The sequence below is a fragment of the Podarcis tiliguerta genome (genome assembly GCF_965153285.1).
Source record: "Podarcis tiliguerta genome assembly, chromosome: 2".
NCBI classification, from domain to species: Eukaryota; Metazoa; Chordata; class Lepidosauria; order Squamata; family Lacertidae; genus Podarcis; species Podarcis tiliguerta.
In genome coordinates, this window is record NC_139535.1 from 12146401 (window position 1) to 12174394 (window position 27994).

The window sequence follows — 27994 nt, forward strand, 5'->3', positions numbered from 1 at the left end:
CTTTACCTTTACCTCCCTGGCCATAGCCCAGGGCAGGGAGCCCTTTGCTCATCCTGATATTGTTGAACTACAATTCCCATCAGCCCCAGCAAGCCTAACCCAATGGCTAGGGATGGTGGGAGTTGTAGTTCAGCAACATCCGGAGGACCAAAGATTGGGTACCCGCACCTGCTCTAACCACTCCATCATGCTGCCTCTTATACAATCCACCCAGCTACAGTGCTGCCGCATTAATTGATGAAGAAAAGAAGAATTTAAATTGAGAGCAGGAAAGCAGTTCCCAAGCTCCAGTGCATGGATGTATTTTTTAACTGGGGAGGAAAGCAAAATGCTTTCGCAGATACTGTACTTTATTGATGAATCACCTTCTGCACTTTTATAACTGCAATGAAAAGGAAAGTAATTAAACGAGGAAGCTTTCCGAGATGGTTCCCCCCCCCCCTTCACCTGAACAATGAGTTTGATCTAACCCCGTTACTAACTTTCCCCAGTCCCTCCTCTCCCAGAGAACCCAGGCGTCCTGGCTCCCTGCCCTGCGGGAGTGGATTAGTTTTAGAAGCCAGTGGCCATTTTTTGCTTGTCACATTCCATAGTAGCAACCCATGCGTAAAAAGCAGGAAAGTCCAGCATGAGCAGAATTTACACTGATCTCTAAATAGGCATGAGGGTGGTGGGTGGGGTGGAATCCGGGACTCCTGAGCTCTCTGGAGGCCAAGAGGGAAACTGGACATCTCTTCCAGCATTTATTGCGCGCGGGCACCCGGCTCCCTTTGCTTTACGAATGAATGGCGCTTTCGCAGGGGAGGTTTGGGCGTGAGAGAATTCAGGGCCGACGGCTTACGTGGCTGGAGCTAATGTCAACACGAGTGAAGGGTGCGACGTGGCACAAAGTCCCGGCCCCACGCCTTGGTCGATCCTGCCGCCAGGTTAAGTCACTAGTCCTCGGTGAGGATACCAAGCGGCGTCGCAGCACCGCCGCCCCCTAGCGACCGGGTATGGAAACGCGGAGTGTGTGTGTTAAACAGCACCCTTTCCCCGCTCCATGGAGAGGTTTCAGCTCTGAAGTTGTTGCTTTCGGAGCCTTCCGAAGGGAGAACCCAGGCGTCCTGCTACGGTTCCTGCTCCGCGGGGTTCCGGGAGGGGAGGGACGGAGGGAGGAAGGTAGGGTCAGGGAAAACAAGCACCCTTTCCAGCTGGGCAGCCAGACGGAGGAGTGGATTAGCCCGGGCAAATCCTTTTAGCGCGCCCCATCACATGGTCCGTTTAAGTGGCTTGTTGGCTGCAAACCTCGCCCGCAAGGCAATTAGCAGCGCGGGGGGGGGGGGGGGGAGGGGAGAGCGAGGGAGAAGATGCCCTTTAAAGGGGAAAAGGACGGGGACGAACTTTGTCCGGAGAAAAATAGCACAGAGAGCGAGGTAAGCCAAGCACAAAAAGAAAGAAAGGAAGAAAGAAAGAAAGAGGTTTTCATGTCCTCTCTCTGGGCCGATCTTCTAACGGGGCCACCGAGTGCTCTGATTTGTAGCAACGCCGTGCGTAAAAAGGGGGAAATGGGTTACTTTTAATGGAAGTTGGAACACCGTGCATTTAAAGCGCGCGCGCTGTGCACACACAAGTATTGCGCAGTGTAGTTTGAGGGCGCTGGGAGCTGTAGCTCTGCGATGGGCAATCTACAATTCCCAGGAATATATATATATATATAGGGGGTTCGGATGTGCTTTAGAAGACGCGTCCGATTTAGAACACACACTAAAGCTGGGGGGGGCGGATTTGGGAGCCAGGATTGCCCGGGTTCTTGGGAAAGTGGGGCACTTCGATTTTAGCGTCCTTTTTGCAGAGAGATGGGCTTCTGTGCTTGGTCAGGCAGACAGCAGTTGGCCGGGTGCAGCTTGCTCTCCTGGCGTGGAGATGCGACGAGGAAGGCTTCACCTGGTGGATTTCTGCCTGTTAGGGTGGGGGTGGGGGACAGATCCTGAAGCTGAGGCTCCAATACTTTGGCCACCTCATGAGAAGAGCAGACTCCCTGGAAAAGACCCTGATGTTGGGAAAGATGGAGGGCACAAGGAGAAGGGGACGACAGAGGACGAGATGGTTGGACAGTGTTCTTGAGGCTACCAGCATGAGTTTGACCAAACTGCGGGAGGCAGTGGAAGACAGGAGTGCCTGGCCTGCTCTGGTCCGAGGGAGAGGAGCTAGCTCTCAAGTTCTCCCTGCGCGTGGGGCGGGGAGGGGAAGTCTGATGAGGGCGGGGAGAGGCTCCGGTAAGGAAGAACCGGTCCGGGATGCCTGAGTGTGGGCGTTCCTCCCTTGGAGGCGGGCTCAGGTGTCCGCCAGGTGTGCTGGCTGCACTTTGCTCGGGGTGGAGCAGCGGCAGGTAAGGGAGAGATGATGTGTCACAGCTAATGGAGGGCGAACGGTGCAGCCAGCCTCCCTGCACAGGTAAGCACAGCAGCCTGGGGTCGAAAGGTGCGTGGTGGAGGGGAGGTGGCCCAGAGACGCCTGCAATGGCCGAGGGAGCAAATCAGTACAGAGTGAAACTAGAACGCAAAGTCCACGCTGGAGAAGCAATATGCCTCACCAGGACTCCTGGGTCCTCTTCCGTGGAGGAGGGACGTTGGTCAGGAAGGCTCCCCAGGTAAGAAGATACCTCAGCAGGAGCAGATGGGCTGCAGTAGCTTAGGGGAACATGCTTTTGCATGAAGAACAATCCAGGTTCAATCTACTGCATTCCCCTGGAGAACAACTGCCAGTCAGTGTAAAGGTAAAGGGACCCCTGACCGTTAGGTTCAGTCGTGGCCAAATCTGGGGTTATGGCACTCATCTTGCTTTACTGGCCGAGGGAGCCGGTGTACAGCTTCCGGGTCATGTGGCCAGCATGACTAAGCCGCTTCTGGTGAACCAGAGCAGTGCACAGAAATGCCGTTTACCTTCCCGCCAGAGCGGTACCTATTTATCTACTTGCACTGGTGTGCTTTCGAACTGCTAGGTTGGCAGGAGCAGGGACCGAGCAATGGGAGCTCACCCCATTGCGGGGATTCGAACCGCCGACCTTCTTATCGGCAAGTCCTAGGCTCTGTGGGCTTGTGGGGGGGGGGAGGCAAAATTCCAGCAAGGTGGTTGCTACTGGTTTCTTGGGGCAGAAATCCTGGACAAGCAAAGTGACGAGGGTCTGATAAATTTATGGGCTGGAACCTGATTAGTCAGATAGCATGTGGGTCCCTCGGCCTGCAAAACAATATCCCCTGATTTAAAAAATGGACGGGTTTTTTGTTTTGTTCTTAAAGGTGCCCCACAAATCCTGCTTGCTATCTCTGGTTGGCTTTGTAAGCTGAAGGGAGCTTGACGGAAGCGATATGTCCTGTCCTTATATTCTTGCTTAGGGTAGCTGCTTCCAGGAGTGAGAAGATTGCTTCTCTTGTGTGTGTGGATTTATTACTCTCCCTTCCCGCCTCTGAAAAAAATCAATCGCCATCTGTCCCTGTTTTTCCCCTGGTCCCCTTTCGGATGTCTTGATCCCGAGACCGAGGCTACATACGCACCAGATGCTTAATGCATGTAACTTTCCCCAGAGAAGGCTGGGAGCTGTAGTTCTGCACAGGACAAGCTACAGTTCCCAGGATTATTTGGGAGAAGCAAGATGCTCAAAAGGTACAGTGTGTGTACAGTGAGTTTAGAGCCGGATTTCCGGGCACCAGAGAAGCCAATCTTCTGCTTTCTTGATTCATAGCCACCAGCCCACCTGTTGTGCCTGGGGAAAGGGAGCTTTTCTGCAGGAGACACTGGTTGATAAGAACATAAGAAAATTGCTGGATCAGGGCAAAGGAACATCTAGCCCAGAGGTCAGCAAACTTTTTCAGCAGGGGGCCGGTCCACTGTCCCTCAGACCTTGTGGGGGCCGGACTATATTTTTTTGGGGGGGGGGAATGAATGAATTCCTAAGCCCCACAAATAACTCAGAGATGCATTTTAAATAAAAGCACACACTCTACTCATGTAAAAACACCAGGCAGGCCCCAAAAATGTAGTGGTACCTCAGGTTAAGTACTTAATTCGTTCCAGAGGTCCGTTCTTAACCTGAAACTGTTCTTAACCTGAAGCACCACTTTAGCTAATGGGGCCTCCTGCTGCCGCCGGAGCATGATTTCTGTTCTCAACCTGAAGCAAAGTTCTTAACCTGAGATACTATTTCTGGGTTAGCAGAGTCTGTAACCTGAAGGGTATGTAACCTGAAGCGTATGTAACTTGAGGTAGCACTGTAACCCAGAGATGCATTTTAAATAAAAGCACACATTCTACTCATGTAAAAACACGCTGATACCCGGACTGCCCATGGGCCGGATTTAGAAGGGGATTGGGCCGGATCCAGCCCCCAGGCCTTAGTTTGCCTACCCATGATCTAGCCCAACATCCTTTTCTCACAGATATCTATGGGAAACTCACAAACAAGACCCATTCCAGGCCAAAGTCCAGTCCAGCATTCTGTTCTCACAGTGGCCAACCGGATGCCTGTGTGGGAAGCCAGCAAGGGGCACCTGAGCACAAGAGAACTCTCACAGTCCTGGATAGCTCAGTTGGTTAGAGCGAGGTGCTGATAATGCCAAGGTTGCAGGTTCAGTCCCCGTAAGGGACAGCTGCATATTCCTGCATTGCAGGGGGCTGGACTAAATTATCCTCAGGGTTCCTTCCAGCTCCACTATTCTGTGAGTCTTTGATTCCTCTCCTGTAGTTTCCAGCAACTGGTATTTAGAAGTATTATTGCCTCTGATAAAGGTAAAGGTAAAGGGGACCCCTGGCCATTAGGTCCAGTCATGGCCGACTCTGGGGTTGCGGCGCTCATCTCGCTTTATGGGCTGAGGGAGCCGGCGTACAGCTTCCGGGTCATGTGGCCAGCAGGACTAAGCTGCTTCTGGCGAACCAGAGCAGTGCACGGAAACGCCGTTTACCTTCCTGCCGGAGTGGTACCTATTTATCTACTTGCACTTTGACGTGCTTACGAACTGCTAGGTTGGCAGGAGCAGGGACCGAGCAACGGCAGCTCACTCCGTCGCAGGGATTCGAACCGCCAACCTTCTGATCGGCATGTCCTAGCCTGTGTGGTTTAACCCACAGTGCCACCCACAGAGAGTATTTTCCTCTAAGAATTTGTCTAATCCCCTCCTAAAGCTGCCTAAGACAAAAGCTGTTAACAAAATAAAGTCATAAAACAATTAAATACACATACATACACACATACAGTACACTGCTTAACAAGCTTTACAGCCCTAATGATTTTTGCTGTTGGGTGTATCTGCTGTGGTAGCTCAGTCGGTAGAGCATTAGGCTCATAATCTCAGGGTTGTGGGTTCAAGCCCCACCTTGGGCAAATGATTCCTGCATTGCAGGGGGTTGGACTAGATGACCCTCAGGGTCCCTTCCAACTCCACAATTTTATACATCTATGATTCTATGGACCTCTTGGCTGTTGGATCATAGCTGTCCATCACGTTCCTTGGGAGTCACACTTTCAACTACAGAGAAGCACTTTCCCAGTCTTTGAGAGGCTAGACAAGCAAGTTTTGGTTTCATACCTAGGATTTAAGTGGTGTTCATTTGGTTCACATGTGTACACCTCCCTTATGACAAAGCCTAGTTTCACAGCAAGAATAAAACAGGTTCCGCTGTCAGAATAAATGTATGCCAGTGGTGATATTCTTCTTGAATTTGAACTATTTATTAACTTGCGTTGATTCCGGCCTTCAAGTTGTAATCTTTAAAGCAGTTTAAAAACCAGGACTAGAAACATGCTCTTTTTTCCCTCTCTCGGAAAAACATGAGAATACTTGGTGTGTTACTCTCTGTGTGCAAATATCCCGTTTGCGTGCTTTCACAGCTCTGGGTGGTGAGGAGAAAGAATGTACTCTCTTCCCCCACCCCAGCCCTCCACCTTCCTGGGAAATTACAGACTGTTTTTTTAGTTCATGAAGTTTCTGGTTGGTCTGGTTTTTTTTTTGTTTCTAATCCTGGGTGTGTATTTGTAAAATATATTCTTTGCCTGCAGGTGCTTCTGGCATATTGCATTTGGATGAATTTGGCAAGCAATGGTCTTGATAAATGATATGAGCCATTGGGAGCAGGAACAGAGGAAGCCAAGCTGATCCATCAGTAGGTATTTCTGTTGTCGTCTTACTCAGAGTTGAAGCCGAGAAACTAGAACCTGGCTTTCCGATTTCCATTGGGGAGGCAGACTAGACCTTAAGAGGCCCAGATCAAGAAATCTTGAGTGCTCCTGAAACAAAAGCCCAGGTACTATCTGGACCGAGACACGACCAGAACACTGTAGTAAGGAAGCTACAATTAGAATTTTGGAGAGAATGAAATACAGGCTTTGAGGATCCAGAAAAACCAATCCGGAAACATTCTTGGGCTTAGCCTGAGCAGGTTGTTGAATACAGAAAAGTTATCGAAGTTCCAGCTCTTGCAGTGATTTACAGCTGCCAGGGACTTCATGGAGGCTCAGAAGAGCGCAGGATTTCCTTCCCCTGCCCCTCGCCTCTGAACCCATGGAGAGCCTCAACAATTTCTGCCGCCTCTGCGGCGCGGTGCTTCGCGGCAACCACCGGCGATGGCTCTTCAGCCGCAGTGGGGGCGGCTCGCGCCCTGACCTGCAGGTGGTGCTGTCCTACGTCCTCAGCCGGGAGCCTCCCCAGCGCGGCGATGGGCGGGGGGAGTTCTTGTGTGGGAAATGCGCCCAGGCCTTGGGCCGGGTGTACCGTTTTGACACCGTCATCGCCCGGGTGCAAGCCCTGTCCATCGACCGCCTCCAACGCCTGCTCTCAGAGAAAGACCAGCTGGCTCGCACCCTCCGCCACATCCACGCGCAGCGGTTCCCGGAGGATGCCGGCGCCACGTTCTCCTACGTGGGCCAAGAGATCTCCGCCAGCATCGCGGATCTGCCCCACGTGCGATACCAGCGCCTCCTGCAGGACGACATGGCCCTCTCTCAGTATGAGTGCTGGGCCGGGGACGCCGACGGCAGCTGCCCGGGGACGCCCTGCCGGTCGCGGCAGTGCCGCAGCTGCCACGGGCTCCGGGTGGAGGATTCGGATTACGAGTGGGTGTGCCGGACCCCGAGGCGGCTGGGGGTGCTGTCTCCCGGCTTCCCCCTCTGCCGGGACAAGTCGCAGAGCATGCCCACGGTCCACCGCGCCGGATCCCGTGCCTCGCTCCGCTCGCAGAGCTTGGGAGACTCCGAGTCTTGCTCGATGCTGTCGTTGGACACTCTGCACACTCTGCCAGAGACAGACGTGGCCTGGGAGGCTCTGAGGGCACTGAGGGGCATTGAGAGGAAACAGCTGCGGGTGCCGGCGGGCAGCAAGATCCCGGTGCTGGCCAGGAACAGGCATGTGCCCACTCCTCGGAGGGAGAGCCCCTTGGGAGAGGAGGCCTTTGAAGAGATGGTGGATGAGTTCCTGCCGCTGGGGTCGAAGGTAAGAGGCAGAAAGAGAGGCAGGCAGGTGAGGTCTTCTCTGAGGATCTCTGCTTAAATCATTCCAGCTCAAGGATCCGTGCAGCAAAACTGCTTTAATGGTGTAGCATATTTCTGAGCTAAGCTGTCAGGGAGCCAGGCCGCAATAAATCACACTGAGTATATGAAGTTAACTCTTTATTAGAAGAAAGAAGGCCTGCTCAGGACAGCCAGGCCTCATGAGCGCAGCCATTCTTCTTGGTAGATCTTGGCCCCATGAGGCCAAGATTAAATATTCCTGCCTTCCCACAGCTCCTTAAGTTTCCTTCTCTCCTGGGTCCTTCCCAAGCAATCTGAGACTCTGCCGTCTTGCCTGTCTGTGCTCCTCTCTCTTCATACCTCTTCGGGTCCTGGGAGACTGCAGGGAGGAGACCTTGTCACAGCAGGAGCGGGGAGACCTTCTGGACTCTTCACCAGCCTGACTCATCTCTGCCTCTTGCCTCCTCTCCTGATTCCGGACTGCTCTCTGCCGCAGCTTCTTCCTGCTCACTAAACCCTGTTGCCTTTTCAGCTTCCAACCCTCCTCTTCCTAGTCTGCTCCCTCTTCTTGCTCTGACCACTCATCATCATCCCACCATCTCTCCCTGGGCTCTAAGTCTTCTTCCCTCGGGGGTCCCCCAACTGGTGCCTGCCAGCATTCCTCTGCATCTAGCCAGACCACGGCATGTTGCGTGTGTGGATGTCAGATTTAACCATGGTTTGTTTGATGCCAGCAACCACAACATGAGGCTGTAGTTTGTTATTGGCTTATGAACCTCCTAAACACCCACCAAACTAAAGAGGTAGAACCAGCTTGCGGGGGGTGGGGGACAAAACAAACCTTGAGGAAATAAACCAGGGGTCAGCAAACTTTTCCAGTAGAGGGCCGGTCCACTGTCCTTCAGACCTTGTGGGGGGGCCAGACTATATATTTTTTTTAAAAAAATGAACGAATTCCTATGCCCCACAAATAACCCAAATATGTGTTTTAAATACAGTGGTTAAGTACTTAATTCATTCTGGAGGTCCGTTCTTAACCTGAAACCCTTCTTAACCTGAAGCACCACTTTAGCTAATGGGGCCTCCCGCTGCTGCCGTGCCGCCGGAGCACGATTTCTGTTCACAACCTGAAGCAAAGTTCTTAACCTGAGGTACTAGTTCTGGGTTAGCGGAGTCTGTAACCTGAAGCGTATGTAACCCGAGGTACCACTGTAAAAACACACATTCTACTCATCTAAAAACACCAGGCAGGCGCCACAAATAATCCAGAGATGCATTTTGAATTAAAGGACACATTCCACTCATGTAAAAACATGCTGATTCCTGGACTGTCCACAGGCTGGATTTAGAAAGCGATTGGGCCGGATCCTGCCCTCGGGCCTTAGCTTGCCTACCCATGAAATAAACCATACTTTGTCTGCTCATTTCTGAGATAACCCAGGAACTGTTGAAGCAAACCATGGTGCATACTGGGTCCAAATTCTCACCCAGCCATGGCTGACCTTGGGCCAGATGCGTCCTCTCAGCCGAACCTACCTTGCAGGGTTCTTCTGTGGGTAAAATGGAGACGAGAAGAGCAATGCATGCTGCCTTCAGCTCCTTGGAGAAGCCTAGAAGTTAAGAGGCGGTTTCTGGTGGGGAAATGCGGCAAGAGTATCCAACACAAAAGCAGCCTGTCTGCTTGATTCTGGCCCCGAAACTTGCGGTTTTATTCCTCCCTTTCCCCATGGGACCCTAAGTAGGGGGCACACCCCTGGTGAGGACTTGAGGCCTGGCAAGCCCTCTCACCCGCATAGATCTTGCCACCCAGGAATCCTCCCGGTCTAACCCTGTTTCCTTTCCCTTAGTTCCAAGTTCAGCAGATGCTGCAACAGGATGTCCAAGGGGCCTATGAGAACCTGAAGCAGCGCCTTGAGGCTGCCGAAGAAGAACTCAGGAGCTTTCAGGAGAAGCTGGGAGAGGACGTGAAGCCGGTAGAGCCATTTTGTTTTGGGGGCAGGGGAGGGAAAACTGTCCATGGCAGCCTTTGCTTCGCTCCCAAATTGCAAGCTGCGCATAGGGAGCTCTGGAGCCTTCTGTCGAGTCAGACCTTGGCATCATCTAGCTCAGGATTGCACTGGCCGGTAGCTGCTTTTGTTAGCTGTTGTTGTCCCTCTAGGACCGCCTAGAGGGGCTGGGAGCTGGGGGAAATGTTATACAGTGATTCCACTCCTTCCTCCTGTGCCCCATGCTTTTCAACATCTACATGCAGCCGCTGGGAGAGATCATCAGGGGGTTTGGGCTGGGTGTCCATCAGTATGCGGATGATACCCAGCTCTACCTCTCTTTCAAATCAGAACCAGTGAAGGTGGTGAGGGTCCTGTGTGAGTGTCTGGAGGCGGTTGGAGGATGGATGGCGGCTAACAGATTGAGGTTGAATCCTACCAAGACAGAAGTACTGTTTTTGGGGGACAGGAGACGGGCGGGTGTGGAGGACTCCTTGGTCCTGAATGGGGTAACTGTGCCCCTGAAGAGCCAGGTGTGCAGCCTGGGGGTCATTCTGGACTCACAGCTGTCCATGGAGGCGCAGGTCAATTCTGTGTCCAGGGCAGCTGTTTATCAGCTCCATCTGGTACGCAGGCTGAGACTCTACCTGCCCGCAGACTGTCTCGCCAGAGTGGTGCATGCTCTAGTTATCTCTCGCTTGGACTCCTGCAATGCGCTCTATGTGGGGCTACCTTTGAAGGTGACTCGGAAACTACAACTAATCCAGAATGCAGCAGTGCATGTAAAACACTTGACTTCCCTCAAAGAATCTTGGGAACTGTAGTTCCCCCCCTCACAGAGAAACAATTCCCTGTACCCTAAACAAACTACAGTTCATCCCAGCCTTGGTCCAGTATACCTGAAGGAGCTTCTCCGCCCCCATCGTTCAGCCTGGACACTGAGGTCCAGCGCCGAGGGCCTTCTGGCGGTTCCTTCCCTGCGAGAAGCCAAGTTACAGGGAACCAGGCAGAGGGCCTTCTTGGTAGTGGCACCTGCCCTGTGGAACGCCCTCCCACCAGATGTCAAAGAGAAAAATAACTACCAAGCTTTTAGAAGACATCTGATGGCAGCCCTGTTTAGGGAAGCTTTTAATGTTTAACAGATTATTGTATTTTAGTGTTTTGTTGGAAGCCGCCCAGAGTGGCTGGGGAAACCCAGCCAGATGGGTGGGGTATAAATAATAAATTATTATTATTATTATGAATTATTATTTGTTAGACAGGAACCTCTCCCAGGCTGCCTGGAGACGCCGGGGATTGAACCTGGGACCTTGTGCATGCAAAGCGGATGTTCCACCACTGAGCTATGACGCTTGCAACATCCTCTTACCAACTAAGGGGGTGTCAGCTGCGCTGGGCACCTTTGGGAAGAAGGGTGGGATATAATTGAATAATAAAAAGGCTACAGAGTAAATCCAGAGTGGAATCCCTAAGATGGTTGGGTGTTGCTTTGAACGCCTCCTTCCAGCAACTCCTGCAGTCAGGGTGGCGCCAAACATCTTGCTCTACTTTCTTTTCGACCACATCAGAGAAGTCAAGAGGAGGGTCTTGTCATCTGGGCAGCCAAGGACTTCCAGAGATGTGGCCCAGCCTTGCACCCTGGGGAGGTGACTTGGGTGCTGCAAAAACAGCACATGAGGCAGCAGTTACAGATTACTAGTCTCTGCAGCCACAGCAGGCGCTGTGATTCTCCAGCGGTTTGACTTCACCCCTGGAGGCGCACTCCATTGCCTCTTGAGACAGACAGATGCCAATCCCTCCCAAAAAATATTATTGTAACAACTGCAGGGACGTGGGTGGCGCTGTGGGTTAAACCACAGAGCCTAGGACTTGCTGATTAGAAGGTCAGTGGTTCGAATTCCCGCAATGGGGTGAGCTCCCATTCCTCTGTCCCAGCTCCTGCCGAAGGAGCAGTTCGAAAGCACACCAGTGCAAGTAGATAAATAGGTACTGCTGTGGCGGGAAGGTAAGTGGTGTTTCTGTGTGCTCTGGTTTCCGTCACGGTGTCCCATTGCGCCAGAAGCAGTTTAGCCCTGCTGGCCACATGACCCAGAAAGCTGTCTGTGGGCAAACACCGGCTCCCTCGGCCTGAAGTGAGATGAGCGCTGCAACCCCATAGTTGCCTTTGACTGGACCTAACCGTCCAGGGGTCCTTTCCCTTTTTACCTTTACCTATTATTACAACTATTGCGGAGTTCTCTTCTCAGGACATCCCTGAGCCAGTGGTGGTGTGATATTGGAGGGCAGAGTTCTGCACACACCCTAAGCTAGGCCATTTCTCCTGTGTCTGGTGGAGGCAGTGAAGGGCGCTGTCCCATTTCTATTGTTGAAGTAAGAATGTGCTGCCAGCCTGGGAAAGTGGATGGGGATCACCTTCTTTTTATTTTCCCTTGGGTAGCAAAATGTCTGATCATAGTAGCTCAGTGATGGAGCATCTGCATTGCATTATGAAGGCCCCAGTCCATGGCTTTTCCAGGTCAGGCTGGGTAAAGCTGCTGCCTGAAAAACTAGACAGCTGCTGCCGGTCAGAGTTGACAGTACTGGGTTGAATAGACTCAGTGAAAAGCACTCAGTTCTGATTCGGTGAAAAGCAGGTTGCCACACCTTGGTTTAGCACTGTCTCTTGATGTTAGGACCTGGTCACTGTTTCCTTTTTGCTCCCTTCCCTGCCCTCTTGGGCCTACCTCAGAATTTGTTCAAAACTGTTGTTTCGTTTCATTCCCGAATATTAGGAGGCTGGGATTTCACCGGAGTTGAAGGCCGCCAGTAGCCAAGAACGGCTGATTCAGCGGCTGGCAAGGTGTCTGCAGAGCAAGGAAAGGGCCTTACAGGTGAGGAGAGAGAGAAAAAAAACCTTGGCATCCCATGCTGTGATGGAGTGGCCCATCTGAATCTCTCAAGCGGGTGAAAAGGATGAATTGGAGGTGCAGGCTTCCCATGGAGGCATCCGGTCAGCCACAGTGAGAACAGGAAACTGGCTGGGCCTGATCCTGCAGGGCTCTTCTTACGCAGAATGGGGAACCTGACTGGGACTGCTGTTTTTTGTCACAACCCCTAATACCTTTTTCTGCACGGGTCTCCTCAGACCCTCTATTGGTGGTTCTCTGATAGCTTTCTCTGGGTGGCCCTGTGGTCTAAACCACCGAGCTTCTTGGGCTTGTCTATCGGAAGGTCAGCGGTTCAAATCCCTGCGACGGAGTGAGTTCATTCTGCCAACCTAGTAGTTTGAAAGCATGCCAGTGCAAGTAGATAAATAGGTACCACTGCAGCAATAAATGGTGTTTCCGTGTGCTCTGGCTTCCATCACAGTGTCCCGTTACGCCAGAAGCGGTTTAGTCCTGCTGGCCACATGACCCGGAAAGCTGTCTGTGGACAAACGCCATCTCCCTTGGCCTGAAAGTGAGATGAGCGCCACAACCCCATAGTTGCCTTTGATTGGACTTAACCGTCCAGGGGTCCTTTACCTTACATTTTTTGATGGAGCAGGTTCAGCTACAGGGAGTGCCAGTGTGGCACCCATGGGTGCCCATAATTACACACACACACACCCCAACTCCTAGGGGCTGAGGTCCCATCCAGGTGTCCTTTACCTTTTTTACTGATACCTTTCTTTGGGTGCTGCCCGCCAGAGACATTTAAAGGACAGCAGTGCAAGAACAGGGCTTGTGAGGGGATTAGTCCTGTATTTGTGGAACATTCCATTTTTATGGCAAAGACCTTTTTATTCTCTGAGGCATTTTGGCGCTGATGTGCTGTTTCAGTGGCCTTTTTAAAAATTCTTTTTACCAAAGTTGCTTCACCTTGTTCTTCTTGTGTTGTGGGAGAGAGGTGGGGGGTTTTTGGCATGAACTTTAGAAGTACCACTGAGGAACTTCTTCTCTGAGTGGCCCTCAGGACTCTCCTCAGACCAATGCTCCTCCCCAGCCCGGATTCGCATCTCCCTTGAGTGATTTTACCCCCTTGCTGGAATGTCTCATTGACCTTTTATAAGGACTCTTGCATGCCTAGATTGAGAATAGAGAAGGACTGAGTCTTGGGACGGCTTCAAAGGTGGATTTCTGCCTGTTTTGAGAACCAAGGTTGCCCCGGTTCAAATTCTCCCCTGCCGGGACGCTTGCTGAGCTTGCTTGAGCCAGTGGTGTGCTCCCGGCCTAACCTACTTCACAGGGTTGTTGTGAGGATTAAAATGTGCATAATTTTGTGTGCTGCTTTGAGCTCCCTGGAATAAGGATGGGTTAAGATTTCAGAAAATATTTCCCCCCCAAAGTTAACTAATACCTTCCAATACCTCAAATGGCAATGGGCAGGACATGGTGGTTTTTGTACTGGGAAATGATATATAATGAATTGAAAAAGATGTTTAAAATGACATTTGTAAAAAAACAACAATCCAGAAGCCTTCCTTTTGGGAATTACAGTGGTACCTCGGGTTAAGTACTTAATTTGTTCCGGAGGTCTGTTCTTAACCTGAAACTGTTCTTAACCTGAAGCACCACTTTAGCTAATGGGGCCTCCTGCTGCCGCCACGCAATTTCTGTTCTCATCCTGAAGCAAAGTTCTTAACCCGAGGTAATATTTCTGGGTTAGTGGAGTCTGTAACCTGAAGCGTATGTAACCCGAGGTACCACTATATAGGGTATACCCAGACTATCGAAATTTATTCATGTATGCGACTACAGCGGCAAAAATGTTACTTGCCCAAAAATGGAAAGAAGAAGTCCCAGGAAAAGAAGAATAGATACGAAAACTTGTGAAATATGCAGAAATGGCAAAACTTACTGAAAAAATAAGAAATCAAGATAGCAAACTTTTTATAAAAGAATGGAAATGGTTTATTGAATATTTACAAATAAACTATAAACAGATAAGAGCGTCAGCAGGATTATTGTTATAACCTGCAGTTTTATAAGACTATATATTTAAAGTAAATGAATAAATGAGCAAATTAAGTTAATTTGGATATGCAGAAAATACTAAAAATAATTTTAAGGAACCGCAGAAAGGGGGGGGGAAGGAAGTTAGGTTTGAAATATTAAAATGATTGTAAAATTAGAGAAATGTATGAACCTGAAAAACGTAAATAAAATATAAAGCAGCATAGAAGTTAAAATGATTGCGAAGTTATTGAAATGTATGAAATTGAAGATTATAAATAAAATAATTTTTAAAAGGGAATGGGTAGGACGTAGGAAAGGATTTCAGCTCCTCAGCATAAAGCTCTCTCTCTCTCTCTCTCTCTCTCTCTCTCTCTCTGTCACCCTCTTTCTCTTCCCCAGGACTGTCTTATCCTCTTGCAGTCTCTTGGCCCTCCGGGAGTCAAGCCCTCCATGCTGGAAACCCAGATAAAGCAAATGGCCCATCGCCTGAAGGAGAGAGACCAGGCCTTAGAGGTAACGGGAGTGCATGGAGCCAGAAATAGGACCCTGATCACTGAGCATCACGATCTACACATCCAATTTCCACTTTAACAGCCATGGAGAATCCTGGGAACTTTAGTTTTACGGGTGCTTGGGATTGGAGGTCTATGCAGTCAGCACCATTAACCAGCTACATCTCCCAGGACACTCTGGGGGAAAGCAGTGACTGTTAAAGTGGCGTGAGAGTGTTTTAAATGCACATGCGACCCATGAAAGCTTGTGCCGCAATAAGTTTATTAGGCCGCATCCACACCATCTATTCAAAGCGCATGTAACGTACTTGGCTTCCCTCAAATAATCTTGGGAACTGTAGTTTCCCCCCCCCTCACAGAGCTACAATTCCCAGCGCCCTAAACAAACTACAGTTCATTCCAGGATTGTTTGGGGAAAAGTCATGTGCATTAAATTTCTGTTTAATCTGCTTTAAATGTATGGATCAGTCTGAGACGGTTTTTGCTGCTTTGGAACTTGGGAATCAAAACTCCTTTTGATCTACTGCCAGTCCTCCTGGGACCTACCAATATTGTTGTTGTTGTTGTTGTTGTTAATTGAGTTTATATACCACCCTATACCCGGAGGACGCAGGTGGCGCTATGGTCTAAACCACAGAGCCTAGGGCTTGCTGATCAGAAGGTTGGTGGTCCGAATCCTTGCGATAGGGTGAGCGCCCATTGTTCAATCCCTGCTCCTGCCCACCTAGCAGTTTGAAAGCACACCAGTGCAAGTAGATAAATAGGTACCGCGTTTCCATGTGCTGCTCTGGTTTCACCAGAAGTGGCTTAGTCATGCTGACCACATGACCTGGATGCTGTCTGCAGACAAACGCCGGCTCCCTCAGCCTATAGAGTGAGATGAGCTTGCAACCCCAGAGTTGTCCACAACTGGACCTAATGGTCAGGGGTACCTGGAGGTCTCAGGGCGGTTGATAGAAAAGATCACAACATATATATTCCGAATAAAGATAACAACCCAATAACACCCCCCCAGAAAAGAGCTACATTTTAAAAGAGTATACCGTGGACGCTTGGGTTGTGAACGTGATCCATGCAGGATGCAACCTGCAGCATTTGCAACCCGCGTCTGCGCATGCACAGGTTGCAATTCGGTGCTTCTGCGCATGTGCAAAACATGATTTAGCGCTTCTGCGCATGCGCAACTGCACAACCCAGAAGTAACCCATTCCGGTACTTCCGGGTTTTGGCAGTCTGCAACCTGAAGCGGACGCAACATGAGATATAGAATCATAGAATCATAGAGTTGGAAGAGACCACAAGGGCCATCGAGTCCAACCCCCTGCCAAGCAGGAAACACCATCAGAGTGCTCCTGACATATGGTTGTCAAGCCTCTGCTTAAAGACCTCCAAAGAAGGAGACTCCACCACACTCCTTGGCAGCAAATTCCACTGTCAAACAGCTCTTACTGTCAGGAAGTTCTTCCTAATGTTTAGGTGGAATCTTCTTTCTTGTAGTTTGGATCCATTGCTCCGTGTCCGCTTCTCGGGAGCAGCAGAAAACAACCTTTCTCCCTCCTCTATGTGACATCCTTTTATATATTTGAACAAGGCTATCATATCACCACTTAACTTCCTCTTCTCCAGGCTAAACATGCCCAGCTCCCTTAGCCGTTCCTCATAAGGCATCGTTTCCAGGCCTTTGACCATTTTGGTTGCCCTCCTATGGACACGTTCCAGTTTGTCAGTGTCCTTCTTGAACAAGTTTGTCAGTGTCCTTCTTGACTGTATATAGGATGTCAAACAGATCAACCAAGGGCCTGGTTAAAGGAACGTTTTTGCCTGGCGCTTGAAGGTGTGTAATGAAGGCGCCAGGCGAACTTCCCCGGGGAGAACATTCCACAGACGGGGGGGAATCGATCCTGATCTGTCTTCTTCCCATCCCATATGTAAGGCAGAGTAAGGCAGCTCCTGGGGAGTCTTCATTTTGTCTCCTTCTCTTTGCCCTGACAGAAGACCGTGTCCGGTCACTTCCTGGCGTTGGAGTCTGTGCACCGTGAGGTGAGGCACCTTCAAGAGGCGCTGAAGGACAAAGATGCCGACCTGGCAAGACTTGGCGCTGCCCTCCGCACAGGAGAGGAGACCTTGCATGTATGAACGGAGAGAGGGGTACTGTGATCGAGGGAGGAGGGGCCCAAAACTAAGGACAATGTGGTGGGAAGTTATTTGCACTGCAACACAGTGGGAAAACTAATCTGAGTCCTGGCCTCTCCCGTGGGCAAGGCTGGTGATTTTAAATATACCGTATTTTTCGTCCCATAGGACGCTCCGTCCCATAGGACGCACCTAGTTTTTGGGGGAGGGAATAAAGGAAATTTTTCCCCCTTTATTTCCCCCCAAAAAACCAGGTCAGGGAAAGCAAACCAGGTCGGGGAACAGCGGCATGGCGGCGCTCCGCCTCCCCTCTGTCCCCCGAGCTTGTGGGGCTGGCGCTGGGGAGAAGCTTGCTGAAAGCTCTCCAAGCTTCAGCGAAAGCCTGTATTCGCCCCATAGACGCACACAGATTTCCCCTTCATTTTTGGAGGGGAAAAAGTGCGTCCTATAGGACGAAAAATACGGTATATCTATATGCATATATATATATATTTCTATTTATTTATGTTTAATTTTGGGCTATGTTTCTTTCTGAATGGAATTCTGGATAAACCCTGATAGCTTGGGACTTTTGGGTTTCAGCAAACGAACAACCAAGAACTAAGTTTCTAGCCCTCTTGGCTGCAAAGGCACATTGACCTGACATTTCAGATAAACGTAGGGTAGGCCTTTGCTTTGTGGGGAAGGATGTGGGGAGCAGCGTGGCATCATGGGAAATTCAGCCCATTTCACTAACTTGTGTTCTCACTTAGTCTTGTTTGCTTCTCACATCTTTCCTTCTAGTATGTCAATTTAAAAAAAAAAAAATCACATGACATTTACAAACATTTTTTTAATAGCCCATTATTTGCTGGGGGTAATTAATCTGGATTTTTCCAGGGTTAGACAGACAATCCCTGATACAAAAAGTTTGCTGGGTTTAGCAGTCAGGATTCTATGGTTGCTAAGAGACGGCACCTCCTATGACACGGTTGTTTCTGCGAGGACAAAGGAGGATCCGTGAAAATAATACTGCTTTCTCCTGTTCTGGGGATTTGTCTTGTCTACCCTTGGCAATTGCCCCTCTTCCCCCAGGCTTTGCGCGAGGTGCTGCATCAGAAGGATCGGGAGATCCAGCGGCTGGAATCCCTCTCCGCCTCGACCCGCGGATCCTGGCAGCAGCGGGACCAAACTTTGCTCCTGGCCTTGAAGGAGAAGGAAGCCTTAATCAAAGCCCTCCAGGAAGCGCTCACCAGCAGCACCAAGGATGTGGAGGTAGCTACTGCTAGGTTTCTAGTCCTCATGGCCTCTCCTCCTTGGCAATGCTAGAATGCCACAGGACTTTTGATATTTAACACGTGCGAAGCAAATGTGCGATCTCCCTGATACCACTGTGAGCACCAGCCATCACACACACAATGGAACACAGGTCTGGAGGGGACCCAAAACCTTTCTCTTAATGTTCAACTGAAATTTACCCTCCTGTAATTGAGGGACACCGGTGGCGCTGTGGGTTAAACCACAGAGCCTAGGACTTGCCGATCAGAAGGTTGGCAGTTCGAATCCCCGTGACGGGGTGAGCTCCCATTGCTCAATCCCTGCTCCTACCCACCTAGCCGTTCGAAAGCACCTCAAACTGCAAGTAGATAAATAGGTACCGCTCTGGCGGGAAGCTAAACGGCGTTTCCGTGCGCTGCTCTGGTTCGCCAGAAGCGGCTTAGTCATGCTGGCCATATGACCTGGAAGCTGTACGCTGGCTCCCTCAGCCAATAAAGTGAGATGAGCGCCACAACCCCAGAGTAGGCCACGACTGGACCTAATGGTCAGGGGTCCCTTTACCTTTAATTGAGGTCCATAATCTCTATTCCTGCAAACAAAAAACAAAAAAAATTCCCCCTCTTCTGTGTGGCAGCCCTTCCAATATCTGAGAGGTCCTCCTATGGTACTTGTTTTCCATGCTATTTACTTACTTTTATTTCGATGATTAATTCTAATTATATAATTAATATATCATTATCACTTAATTATATCACTTAATTGCAAGAGTCTCTAAGTGGCGTCAGCCATCTTCATTGCGTCAGGAACATTTGCAAAGGCATGGACATATGGATGATTGGGTGTGCGGGTTTATCTCTTGGGGAGAGCAGACAGAGAGATAGATGGGCAGGCACACCGTTCATTTAAAGCACATGACTTCTCCCAAAGCATCCTGGGAATGGCAGCTTCCCCGTCATAGAGCTGCAATTCCCAGTACCCTTAACAAACCACAGTTTACCCAGGATGCTTTGGGTGGGGGATGTCATGTGATTAAAACACACATTGGATGTGCTTTAATGCATGATGTGGACCTGTCCCCTGTCCCACCCTTTCTTTCTCTCTCCTGCAAGACCTAAGTGTCCCCGTCGTACCTACGGGACCGCCTCTCCTGGTATGCCCCACAGAGGAACCTACGGTCTTCAAACAAAAACATCTTGGAGGTCCTGGGCCACAGTGAGGTTAGGGTGGCCTCAACCAGAGCCAGGGCTTTTTCGGCTGTGGCCCCGATCTGGTGGAACGCTCTGTCACAAGAGACTTGACATCTTTCCGCAGGGCCTGCAAGACAGAGCTGTTCCACCAGGCCTTTGGCCAGGGCACAGCCTGACTCCCTCCTTTGGCAATCCTCACAGAACTCTAGCCCAATGGTTGCCATTTATCTGATTTGAATTAATTTTATAATGAAATGATTTTAGAATGTTGTATCATTTTACTGTTGTTAGCCGCTCTGAGCCCGGCTTCGGCTGGGGAGGGTAGGATATAAATAAAATTTAATTTATTATTATTATTATTATTTCTCCACCCAAGGCGCTCGCCAATTCCCTCGGGAGCCCCGACTTCGCCCCAGGGCTGCTCCAGAGGATCCAGGAGAAGGAAGACTTGCTGGCCCGGTCTTTGGCTGAGCAGGAGGAGATCAGAGCCCAGTGGCAGAGGCGCCTGGAAGCTGTGGAAAACGCCGCTTCTGCCACGGAAGAGGAGCTGCAGGTAGGAATGAGAAGGAGCACACAGGGGCACTCTGTGGGATCTTAACTATCTCCAGAATATATATATATAATTTATTCATTCAACTTATTACTCACTCGAGGAACTTTTGTAAAACAATAAATTCAAAAGTAATTTGCAACAAAAATAAATAACATACCAAGCCAGTAGAAAGCAAAACGGAGGGGGGGAAGTTAACAACAACAACAACAATTTATTATCTATACCCCAAGGGACGCGGGTGGCGCTGTGGGTTAAACCACAGAGCCTAGACTTGCCGATCAGAAGGTTGGCGGTTCGAATCCCCGCGACGGGGTGAGCTCCCGTTGCTCGGTCCCTGCTCCTGCCAACCTAGCAGTTCGTAAGCACGTCAAAGTGCAAGTAGATAAATAGGTACCACTCTGGTGGGAAGGTAAACGGCATTTCCGTGCGCTGCTCTGGTTCGCCAGAAGCGGCTTAGTCATGCTGGCCACCTGACCCGGAAGCTGTACGCCTGCTTCCTCGGCCAATAAAGCGAGATGAGCGCCTCAACCCCAGAGTCAGCCACGACTGGACCTAACGGTCAGGGGTCCCTTTACCTTTACCCCTCTCCTGCCTACTCTTTTGCACCTGACTCAGGTTCATTAGTAGGCCTTAGGGTTGTCGCAAGCCAACCAACAAAGCAGATCCCACAAACCTGAAGTTTGTCCTACGTCAGCCAGGTGACAATAATGGAAAGGCCGGGATTCTCAATCTTCTCCATCTCGTTGCAGGAGCAGCTGCGCCGCCATTCGCAGGATGCCCGAGAACGGGCGCAGGAAGCGGAGAAGCTGCGCAGGCGCCTGACGCAGGCAGAGGCGGAGCTCACCCAGGCTGCTGCATCTCTGGAGGAGCATCGCGCAGAAGTTGCACGGCTGCAGGGGATGGAGGCAGTGAAGGAGCAGGTCCTGGAGGTGAGCAGTTTTTGTTTTCAAAAAAGGCCTCTTGGGAGAAGAAGAGGCTAGGGTGCTCCAGACATGGAAAAGCAGGTCAAGAGCCTTGAGTGGACCTGCCAGACTTTCCCTTAGAGCCTCAAAATCCTGTGACTACAATTTGTGTACAGTGTACCTCTGATTGCGTATGGGATCCGTTCCGGAGGCCCGTTCATGACATGAAAAGAGCACAACCCACAGCGGCACATCTGTGCATGCGCGGGTTGCAATTCACTGCTTCTGCGCATGTGTGTGACGTCATTTTGCGCTTCCTCGCATGCGCGAGTGGCGAAACCTGGAAGTAACCCTTTCTGGTACTGCTGGGTTGCCGTGGGACGTAACCTGAAAGAACGTAACATGAAGCAACTGTAACATGAGGTATGACTGTATAGGAAACGTACATGCAGCCCTCTGCCTTCTGTGCTGTATTATTACATTATTACATTATTATCTCGCTCTGCTTCTTCCTGTTGCGTTTCCCCCACTAAATGGAGCTGGCAAGTGGAGCCTTCCTTTTCCGCCCCCCAACTTTAAAAATAGATCCAAATTAAATATTTCATCAGCAAGGTTTGTGAAAAGCTCTTCCCTGCAGGCTAGGTCTGCCTTTGTTTACCAGACTTTTAATTGTTATCTTTCCAGCTTCAGTGGCAGAAAGAAAATAGCAAAGCTTAAAAACAAAAAAGAAATCTGAGTAAATACAACAATAAGAATCTCTTTCTTATTGCTCAGCTCATCCTAACATTTACTGCCCGTCCTCAAAGCTGGCTTTCTTCTTCTGCTCTGATATCCAGCAAGCTGCTTCACCACATGGTATTTGCTTGGTTTAATTCCTTGCTTAGCATCTAGTGGCTGACATAGGGATTACACTTTTTGACATCAGGACACAGGTGGCACTGTGGTCTAAACCACTGAGCCTCTTGGGGTGAGCTCCCATTGCTCTGTCCCAGCTCCTGCCAACCTAGCAGTTTGAAAGCACACCAGTGCAAGTAGATAAATAGGCACCACTGTGGCGGGAAGGTAAACAGCATTTCCGTGCACTCTGGCTTCCGTCATGGTGTCCTGTTGCGCCAGAAGCGGTTTATTCATGCTGGCCACATGACCCGGAAAGCTGTCTGCGGGCAAACACTGGCTCCCTCGGCCTGAAAGCAAGAAGAGTGCCGCAACCCCATAGTTGCCTTTGACTGGACTTAACCGTCCAGGGGTCCTTTACTTTTACCTTAACTTTTTTGATGGAGCAGGTTCAGCTACCGGGAGTGCCAGTATGGCACCCATGGGTGCCCATAATTCCACACACACACACACACCAACTCCTAGGACCTGAGGTCCATTTCCCCCCTCCCAATAAAATGTTTGAGGGGTGCAGCCCACCTGCCCGCCCTCCCAATTCATGGGCATTGTCATTCAAATGTGCTGTGTCCTCTCATCTATTATGTGGAGCAGGGCATACTATCCCCCCCAAAATATTTTATTCAAGTTGACACCCCTGCACACACACACACACACACACACACACACACAAACAAACACAGAGCCCCCTTGCAAACGACACAGTGAGGGAGGGTCACCTTCTTCCTTGAAAACTACACAGAGCCGAAGGAGGAAGTTGGAAGAGGTGACGCTCTTTCCCACTTCCTCTTTCCACTCTCTGTGCTTTTCAGAGCTTAGATTAATTCTTCTGGACCTGACATTTACCCAGATCCCTTGGCGAGAGCCAGTGTGGTGTAGTGGTTAAGAGCGGTAGTCTCGTAATCTGGTGAACCGGGTTCACTTCCCCGCTCCTCCACATGCAGCTGCTGGGTGACTTTGGGCCAGTCACACTTCTCTGAAGTCTCTCAGCCCCACTCACCTCACAGAGTGTTTGTTGTGGGGGAGGGAGGGAAAGGAGAATGTTAGCCACTTTGAGACTCCTTAAAGGGAGTGAAAGGCGGGGTATCAAATCCAAACTCTTCTTCTTCTTGGCTCAGAGAAAACTCTGTGTGTGTGTGTGTATTTTGTCTTGCCTGGAGGTGGGGGTTGCTGATCTGGAGATAGGAAAGAGACATGACTGGAGGGGGTGGCACCCATGGGCAGGGGCGTACGAAGTGGGGGGAGAAGGGGGCAGTCCGCCCCGGATGCCACTCGGGGGGGGGGGGTGACAAGATTGCCCCTGCCTCCCCCTAGCTGTAGAGGGCGTCCATATGGGCTGCTGCTCTCGCGCACTGTCTGTACAGGCTGCCTCTCGCACGGCAACCGTATGGGCTGCTCCGCATGCGCATTCCGTACGGGATGCTGCACATGCACAGTCCATACGGACGTTGTGCGTGTGTCACTGGGCGGTGCGTCCCCCCCTGGGTGCTGGAGAGCGTTCTCCGCCACTGCCCATGGGGCACACTCCCCCAAACATGCCCATGGCCTCAGTGATGATGTGTCTGACAGCTGCTTCTGACATCACGATCTCTTCTGGCGGTTCCCTCATTGCGAGAAGCAAAGCTACAGGGAACCAGGCAGAGGGCCTTCTCGGTGGTGGCGCCTGCCCTGTGGAATGCCCTCCCACCAGATGTCAAAGAGAAAAACAATTACCAGACTTTTAGAAGACATCTGAAGGCAGCCCTGTTTAGGGAAGCTTTTAATGTGTGACATCTTAGTGTATTTTTGGTCTTTGTTGGAAGCCGCCCAGAGTGGCTGGGGAAACCCAGCCAGATGGGCAGGGTACAAATAAATTATTATTATTATTATTATTATTATTATTATTATTATTATTATTATTATTATTATTATTTCATCCCCGGCAGGAAGCTTTGCGAGAGGCAGAGGAGAAGGACCGGGTCCTACAGAGGTTGCAGGAGCTCTGGCTGAAGAAGGTGCCAGGGAGAGAAAGTATGTGTCTGGGAGGGGTGCAGAGGGTCAGGGAGGGAAGGTGTGTAGAAACCAACTGAACTTGCACCGGACCCTTATTTGAACACTGGCAATCGCTTTATACCAAGTCAGACTATTGGTCTATCTGGCCTGGTATTGCCTACACTGCCGAATTCTCTCAAAGCCGTAGTTGCGGATTCCACAGATTGTAGCTGGGACTTTCTGTGTGCAAAGTGGCTCCTCTAGTGTAGAGCTACAGCCCTTTCCCAAAACCAGAAGAGGTAACAGAGCAGTAGAGACAGGAGGGAGGGAAAAAGCACCCAGCTGCAGCCCCAGTGGAGCAGGTTCAAAAGAAGCGAGAGGGGGCAGACATTCTGCTGCATCAACCTGCTGCAGCCCCGCTCCAGATGTTGTGGACCATGAGTCCCATCAGCCCTGGCAGGCACAGCTGTGCTGCCATCTGCTCCAGCATCTTCCAACTGATTGGGAGCCTGAAGCATCCGCAAGCATGCCTTATTCAGAGAAGCTGTGTTACGCTACTTGCAAGGCAATAAGACCAGGATGCTGTGGTCTAAACCACTGAGCATCTTGGGCTTGCCATCGGAAGATTGGTGGTTTGAATCCCCGCGACGGGGTGAGCTCCCGTTGCTCAGTCCCAGCTCCTGCCAACCTAGCAGTGTGAAAGCACACCAGTGCAAGTAGATAAACAGATACCACTGTGGCGGGAAGGTAAACGGCATTTCCGTGCACTCTGGCTTCCGTCATGGTGTCCTGTTGCGCCAGAAGCGGTTTAGTCATGCTGGCCACATGACCCAGAAAGCTGTCTGTGGGCAAACGCCGGCTCCCTTGGCCTGAAAGCGAGATGAGCGCCGCAATCCCATAGTCATCTTTGACTGGGCTTAACCATCCAGGGGTCCTTTACCTTTACCTTTTTTCTGACCAGGATGCACCCCACATCCTGCATGTGTTGCTTGAGAGTTGGGGAAGGCTACCTATGGGACATGGGTGGCACTGTGGGAATAAACCACAGAGCCTAGACTTGCCGGTCAGAAGGTCGGCGGTTCAAATCCCCACAACGGGGTGAGCTCCCGTTGCTCGGTCCCTGCTCCTGCCAACCTAACAGTTCGAAAGCATGTCAAAGTGCAAGTAGATAAATAGGTACCGCTCCAGCGGGAAGGTAAACGGCGTTACCGTGCTCTGCTCTGGTTTGCCAGAAGCAGCTTAGTCATGCTGGCCACATGATCCGGAAGCTGTCTGCGGACAAATGCCAGCTCCCTCAGCCAGTAAAGCGAGATGAGCGCACAACCCCAGAGTCGTCCACGACTGGACTTTAGAGTCAGGGATCCCTTAGGGCACAGGGAGGCCACGTAGCACATAAACAGAAGTCTCGGAAGAGAGGCCACTCTAAGGACCATAGGGAAGTACCTTGCATACTTAATTAGACCAGATGGTCCATGTACCCCAGTACTGTTTGCACTGGCTGGCAGGGAAGCACAATTTTTTCAGATGGGGGGGGGGAGCCTTTCCCAGCCCTACCTGGAGATGCTTAAGATTGGGCCTGGGATCTTCAGTGTGCAAAGCAGACTTGCTTACCACTGAGCAATTGCTCTTCCCCAAACACCTCTGCCATGTTTGTCCTCAAACACTGACTTGTTGTTCTACCTGCCGGCTACCCGATCATAAGCGTCACATGAGCCGATGGGAGTGTGCACACCCATAATACCTGGTACAGAGTGCATGGACTGGGCTGCCTCTCTGCCTGTTTACTAACTTTGCACTGATTTTCTATGTCACCTTATTATAAGTACCGTATTTTTCGCTCTATAGGACGCACTTTTTCCCCTCCAAAAATTAAGGGGAAATGTGTGTGCGTCCTATAGAGCGAATGCAGGCTGCGCTGCTAAGCCGAAAGGCAGAACAGGGAGACGGAGCTCTGCGGAGGGCTCCATCTCACTGTTCTAGCTTGGGGACGGCTGCGCGCAAAACCTCTCCAGGGCAGCGGGGTGCCTTCACCCCACTCTCCTGCAGAGGCCAGCAAGGTTGTTCCCAAGCCAGAACAGCGAGACGGAGGGCTCCGTCTCGCTGTTCTGGCTTGGGGACGGCTGCGCGCAAAGCCTTTCCAGGACAGCGGGGTGAAGGCACCCCGCTCTCCTGCAGAGGCTAGCAAGGCTGTTCCCAAGCCAGAACAGTGAGACGGAGGGCTCCGTCCCGCTCTTGTAGCTTGGGGACGGCTGCGCGCAGAGCCTCTGCAGGGCAGCAGGGCGCTGCGCTCCAAAGGCTTCAGGGATCTTTGAGGCTGGCGGTGGGGGGAACCAGCACTTCCCCCCACCGCCAGCTCCACACGCTCAGGTGAATGCACCTTGAACGCACCTTGTTTTAGAGGGGGAGAACAAGGAAAAAAATATTTTTTCCCTGTTCTCCCCCTCCTATGATCCAGTGCATCCTATGGTCCGGTGCGTCCAATAGAGCGAAAAATACGGTAACCTAATTTGGATCCAGACTTCATTGGTGGTTTTTAAGCAGAGGTTGGGTGTCCACCTGCTTTAGCTGAGATTCCTGAAATGCAGGGGGCTGGACTAGATAACTCTTTGGGTCCCTTCCAACACTATGATTCTATTCACAAGTAAGTCTCATTGAGGCATGCTCCTAGATAAGCGGGTGTAGGATTTCAGCTTTCATCATCTTTTTTTTTAAGGGTGCCACAGAACTCTTAGTCTCAACCAGAGCCAGGGCCTTTTCAACACTGGCTCCGGCCTGGTGGAATGCTCTGACTCATGAGACCAGGGCCCTGCAGGATCTGATTCCTTTCCACAGGACCTGTAAGAAAAAGTTGTTCCGCCTGGAATCAACTTGATCCCCTCCCCCCCTTTCCTTTTTCCTTTTCTCCTTCTGTGATGGAACACCTTTTAGGGGACTTCCCTGGCTTTTTTTTCTGGCCCACGTGGGACCAGTCTGGATAGTTGGCCTTGGTGAAGACTTGACGTTTTCATCCCAAAAAAAGTTTTTGATTTGAGTTCCTACTGAAATGAGGCTGCATTTTAATGTGGTATTTTAATCTTGTTTTTAAGTTGTATTTCAATCAATTGTTTTTATACCTGGTGTTAGCCGCCTGGAGCCCGGTCTTGGCTGGGGAGGGCGGGGTATAAATAAAATTTACAATGGTACCTCGGGTTACATACACTTCAGGTTACATACGCTTCAGGTTACAGACTCTGCTAACCCAGAAATAGTGCTTCAGGTTAAGAACTTTGCTTCAGGCTGAGAACAGAAATTGTGTGGCAGCAGCAGGAGGCCCCATTAGCTAAAGTGGTGCTTCAGGTTAAGAACAGTTTCAGGTTAAGAACGGACCTCCAGAACGAATTAAGTACTTAACCTGAGGTACCACTGTACTATTATTATTATTATTATTATTATTATTATTATTATTATTATTATTATGACTAGTCAGCTTCAGAGATTGGTAACAGACTAAAATATTTCCAGAGGTTGTGTCTCTTGCTTTTGCTGTCACCGAATTAACAGCGATCTGTCGAGATGCACCTGCTTCTCATAACACGAGAACCTGGGTATGTCCAGTGAGGATGAAAGTTGGGGAATTCAGGGCAAGAGACAAAAGAAAGGACTTTTTCACACGGTGCATAGACAGACTGCGGTGTTCTCTGGCCCCCAACGTGGATGGCTTTAAAAGAGGCTCTACCAGTAATCCTTCTGAACACTAGTGGCTGGGAATTTCAGGTGCTCTTGCGCAGAAAAACAGCTCTGACAGTTTTGCTTCTTTCCAGTTCCAGGCCAGTCTCTCCTGCCTCCTGCCTGTTCTCTGAGCCTTACCCCTGACTGACCTCAAGTGCTCCGGAAATTGAAGAGATGCTGGACAAAATGAAATTATACTTGATCAGCGGAAGCACTGGACAGAGAGACATAAAACTGCGGGGGCTGGGGGAGTTGCCAGTTTTTTTTTTAGAAAGGGTGTATTGGACGGTGAGCTTCTGTTTCATTCCTGGGGAAGAGGAGCTAATGTAGAGAACACTGATTGCGATTGCGTTTTTAACCTGGGTGTGAAGTTATTGGAAATAGGAGGGGATGGTAGAGTGCAAGCTTCATGCAACAAGAGCTCTTTCTTAGGAATGCACTGCCTGAAATAATAATACACAAGTGATCTAACCAGTGTGGTGTAGTGGTTAAGAGCGGT

General features: G+C 50.4%; 1 protein-coding gene across 5 annotated transcripts; it reads left to right on the forward strand.

Moving 5' to 3' along the window:
* The first annotated feature begins 942 nt into the window (after positions 1 to 942).
* Positions 943 to 27966, forward strand: LOC310670273 (uncharacterized protein). Of its 5 annotated transcripts, none has more exons than XM_083425347.1 (11): positions 943 to 993; positions 6035 to 7463; positions 9328 to 9453; positions 12237 to 12335; positions 14781 to 14894; positions 16886 to 17023; positions 18101 to 18280; positions 19847 to 20023; positions 20773 to 20952; positions 23742 to 23826; positions 27588 to 27966. In XM_083425347.1, exons 2-11 carry the CDS (start codon positions 6537 to 6539, stop codon positions 27641 to 27643), a joined length of 2082 nt encoding a protein of 693 aa, XP_083281473.1. In that variant the 5' UTR covers positions 943 to 993; positions 6035 to 6536; the 3' UTR covers positions 27644 to 27966. The 5 variants fall into 5 exon arrangements, with proteins under 5 accessions (XP_083281473.1, XP_083281471.1, XP_083281474.1 ...); XM_083425345.1 differs by lacking the exon at positions 943 to 993 and adding an exon at positions 1150 to 1415; XM_083425348.1 differs by lacking the exon at positions 943 to 993 and adding an exon at positions 1209 to 1415 and having other exon boundaries at positions 23742 to 23830; positions 27599 to 27966.
* The last annotated feature ends 28 nt before the right edge of the window (positions 27967 to 27994 follow it).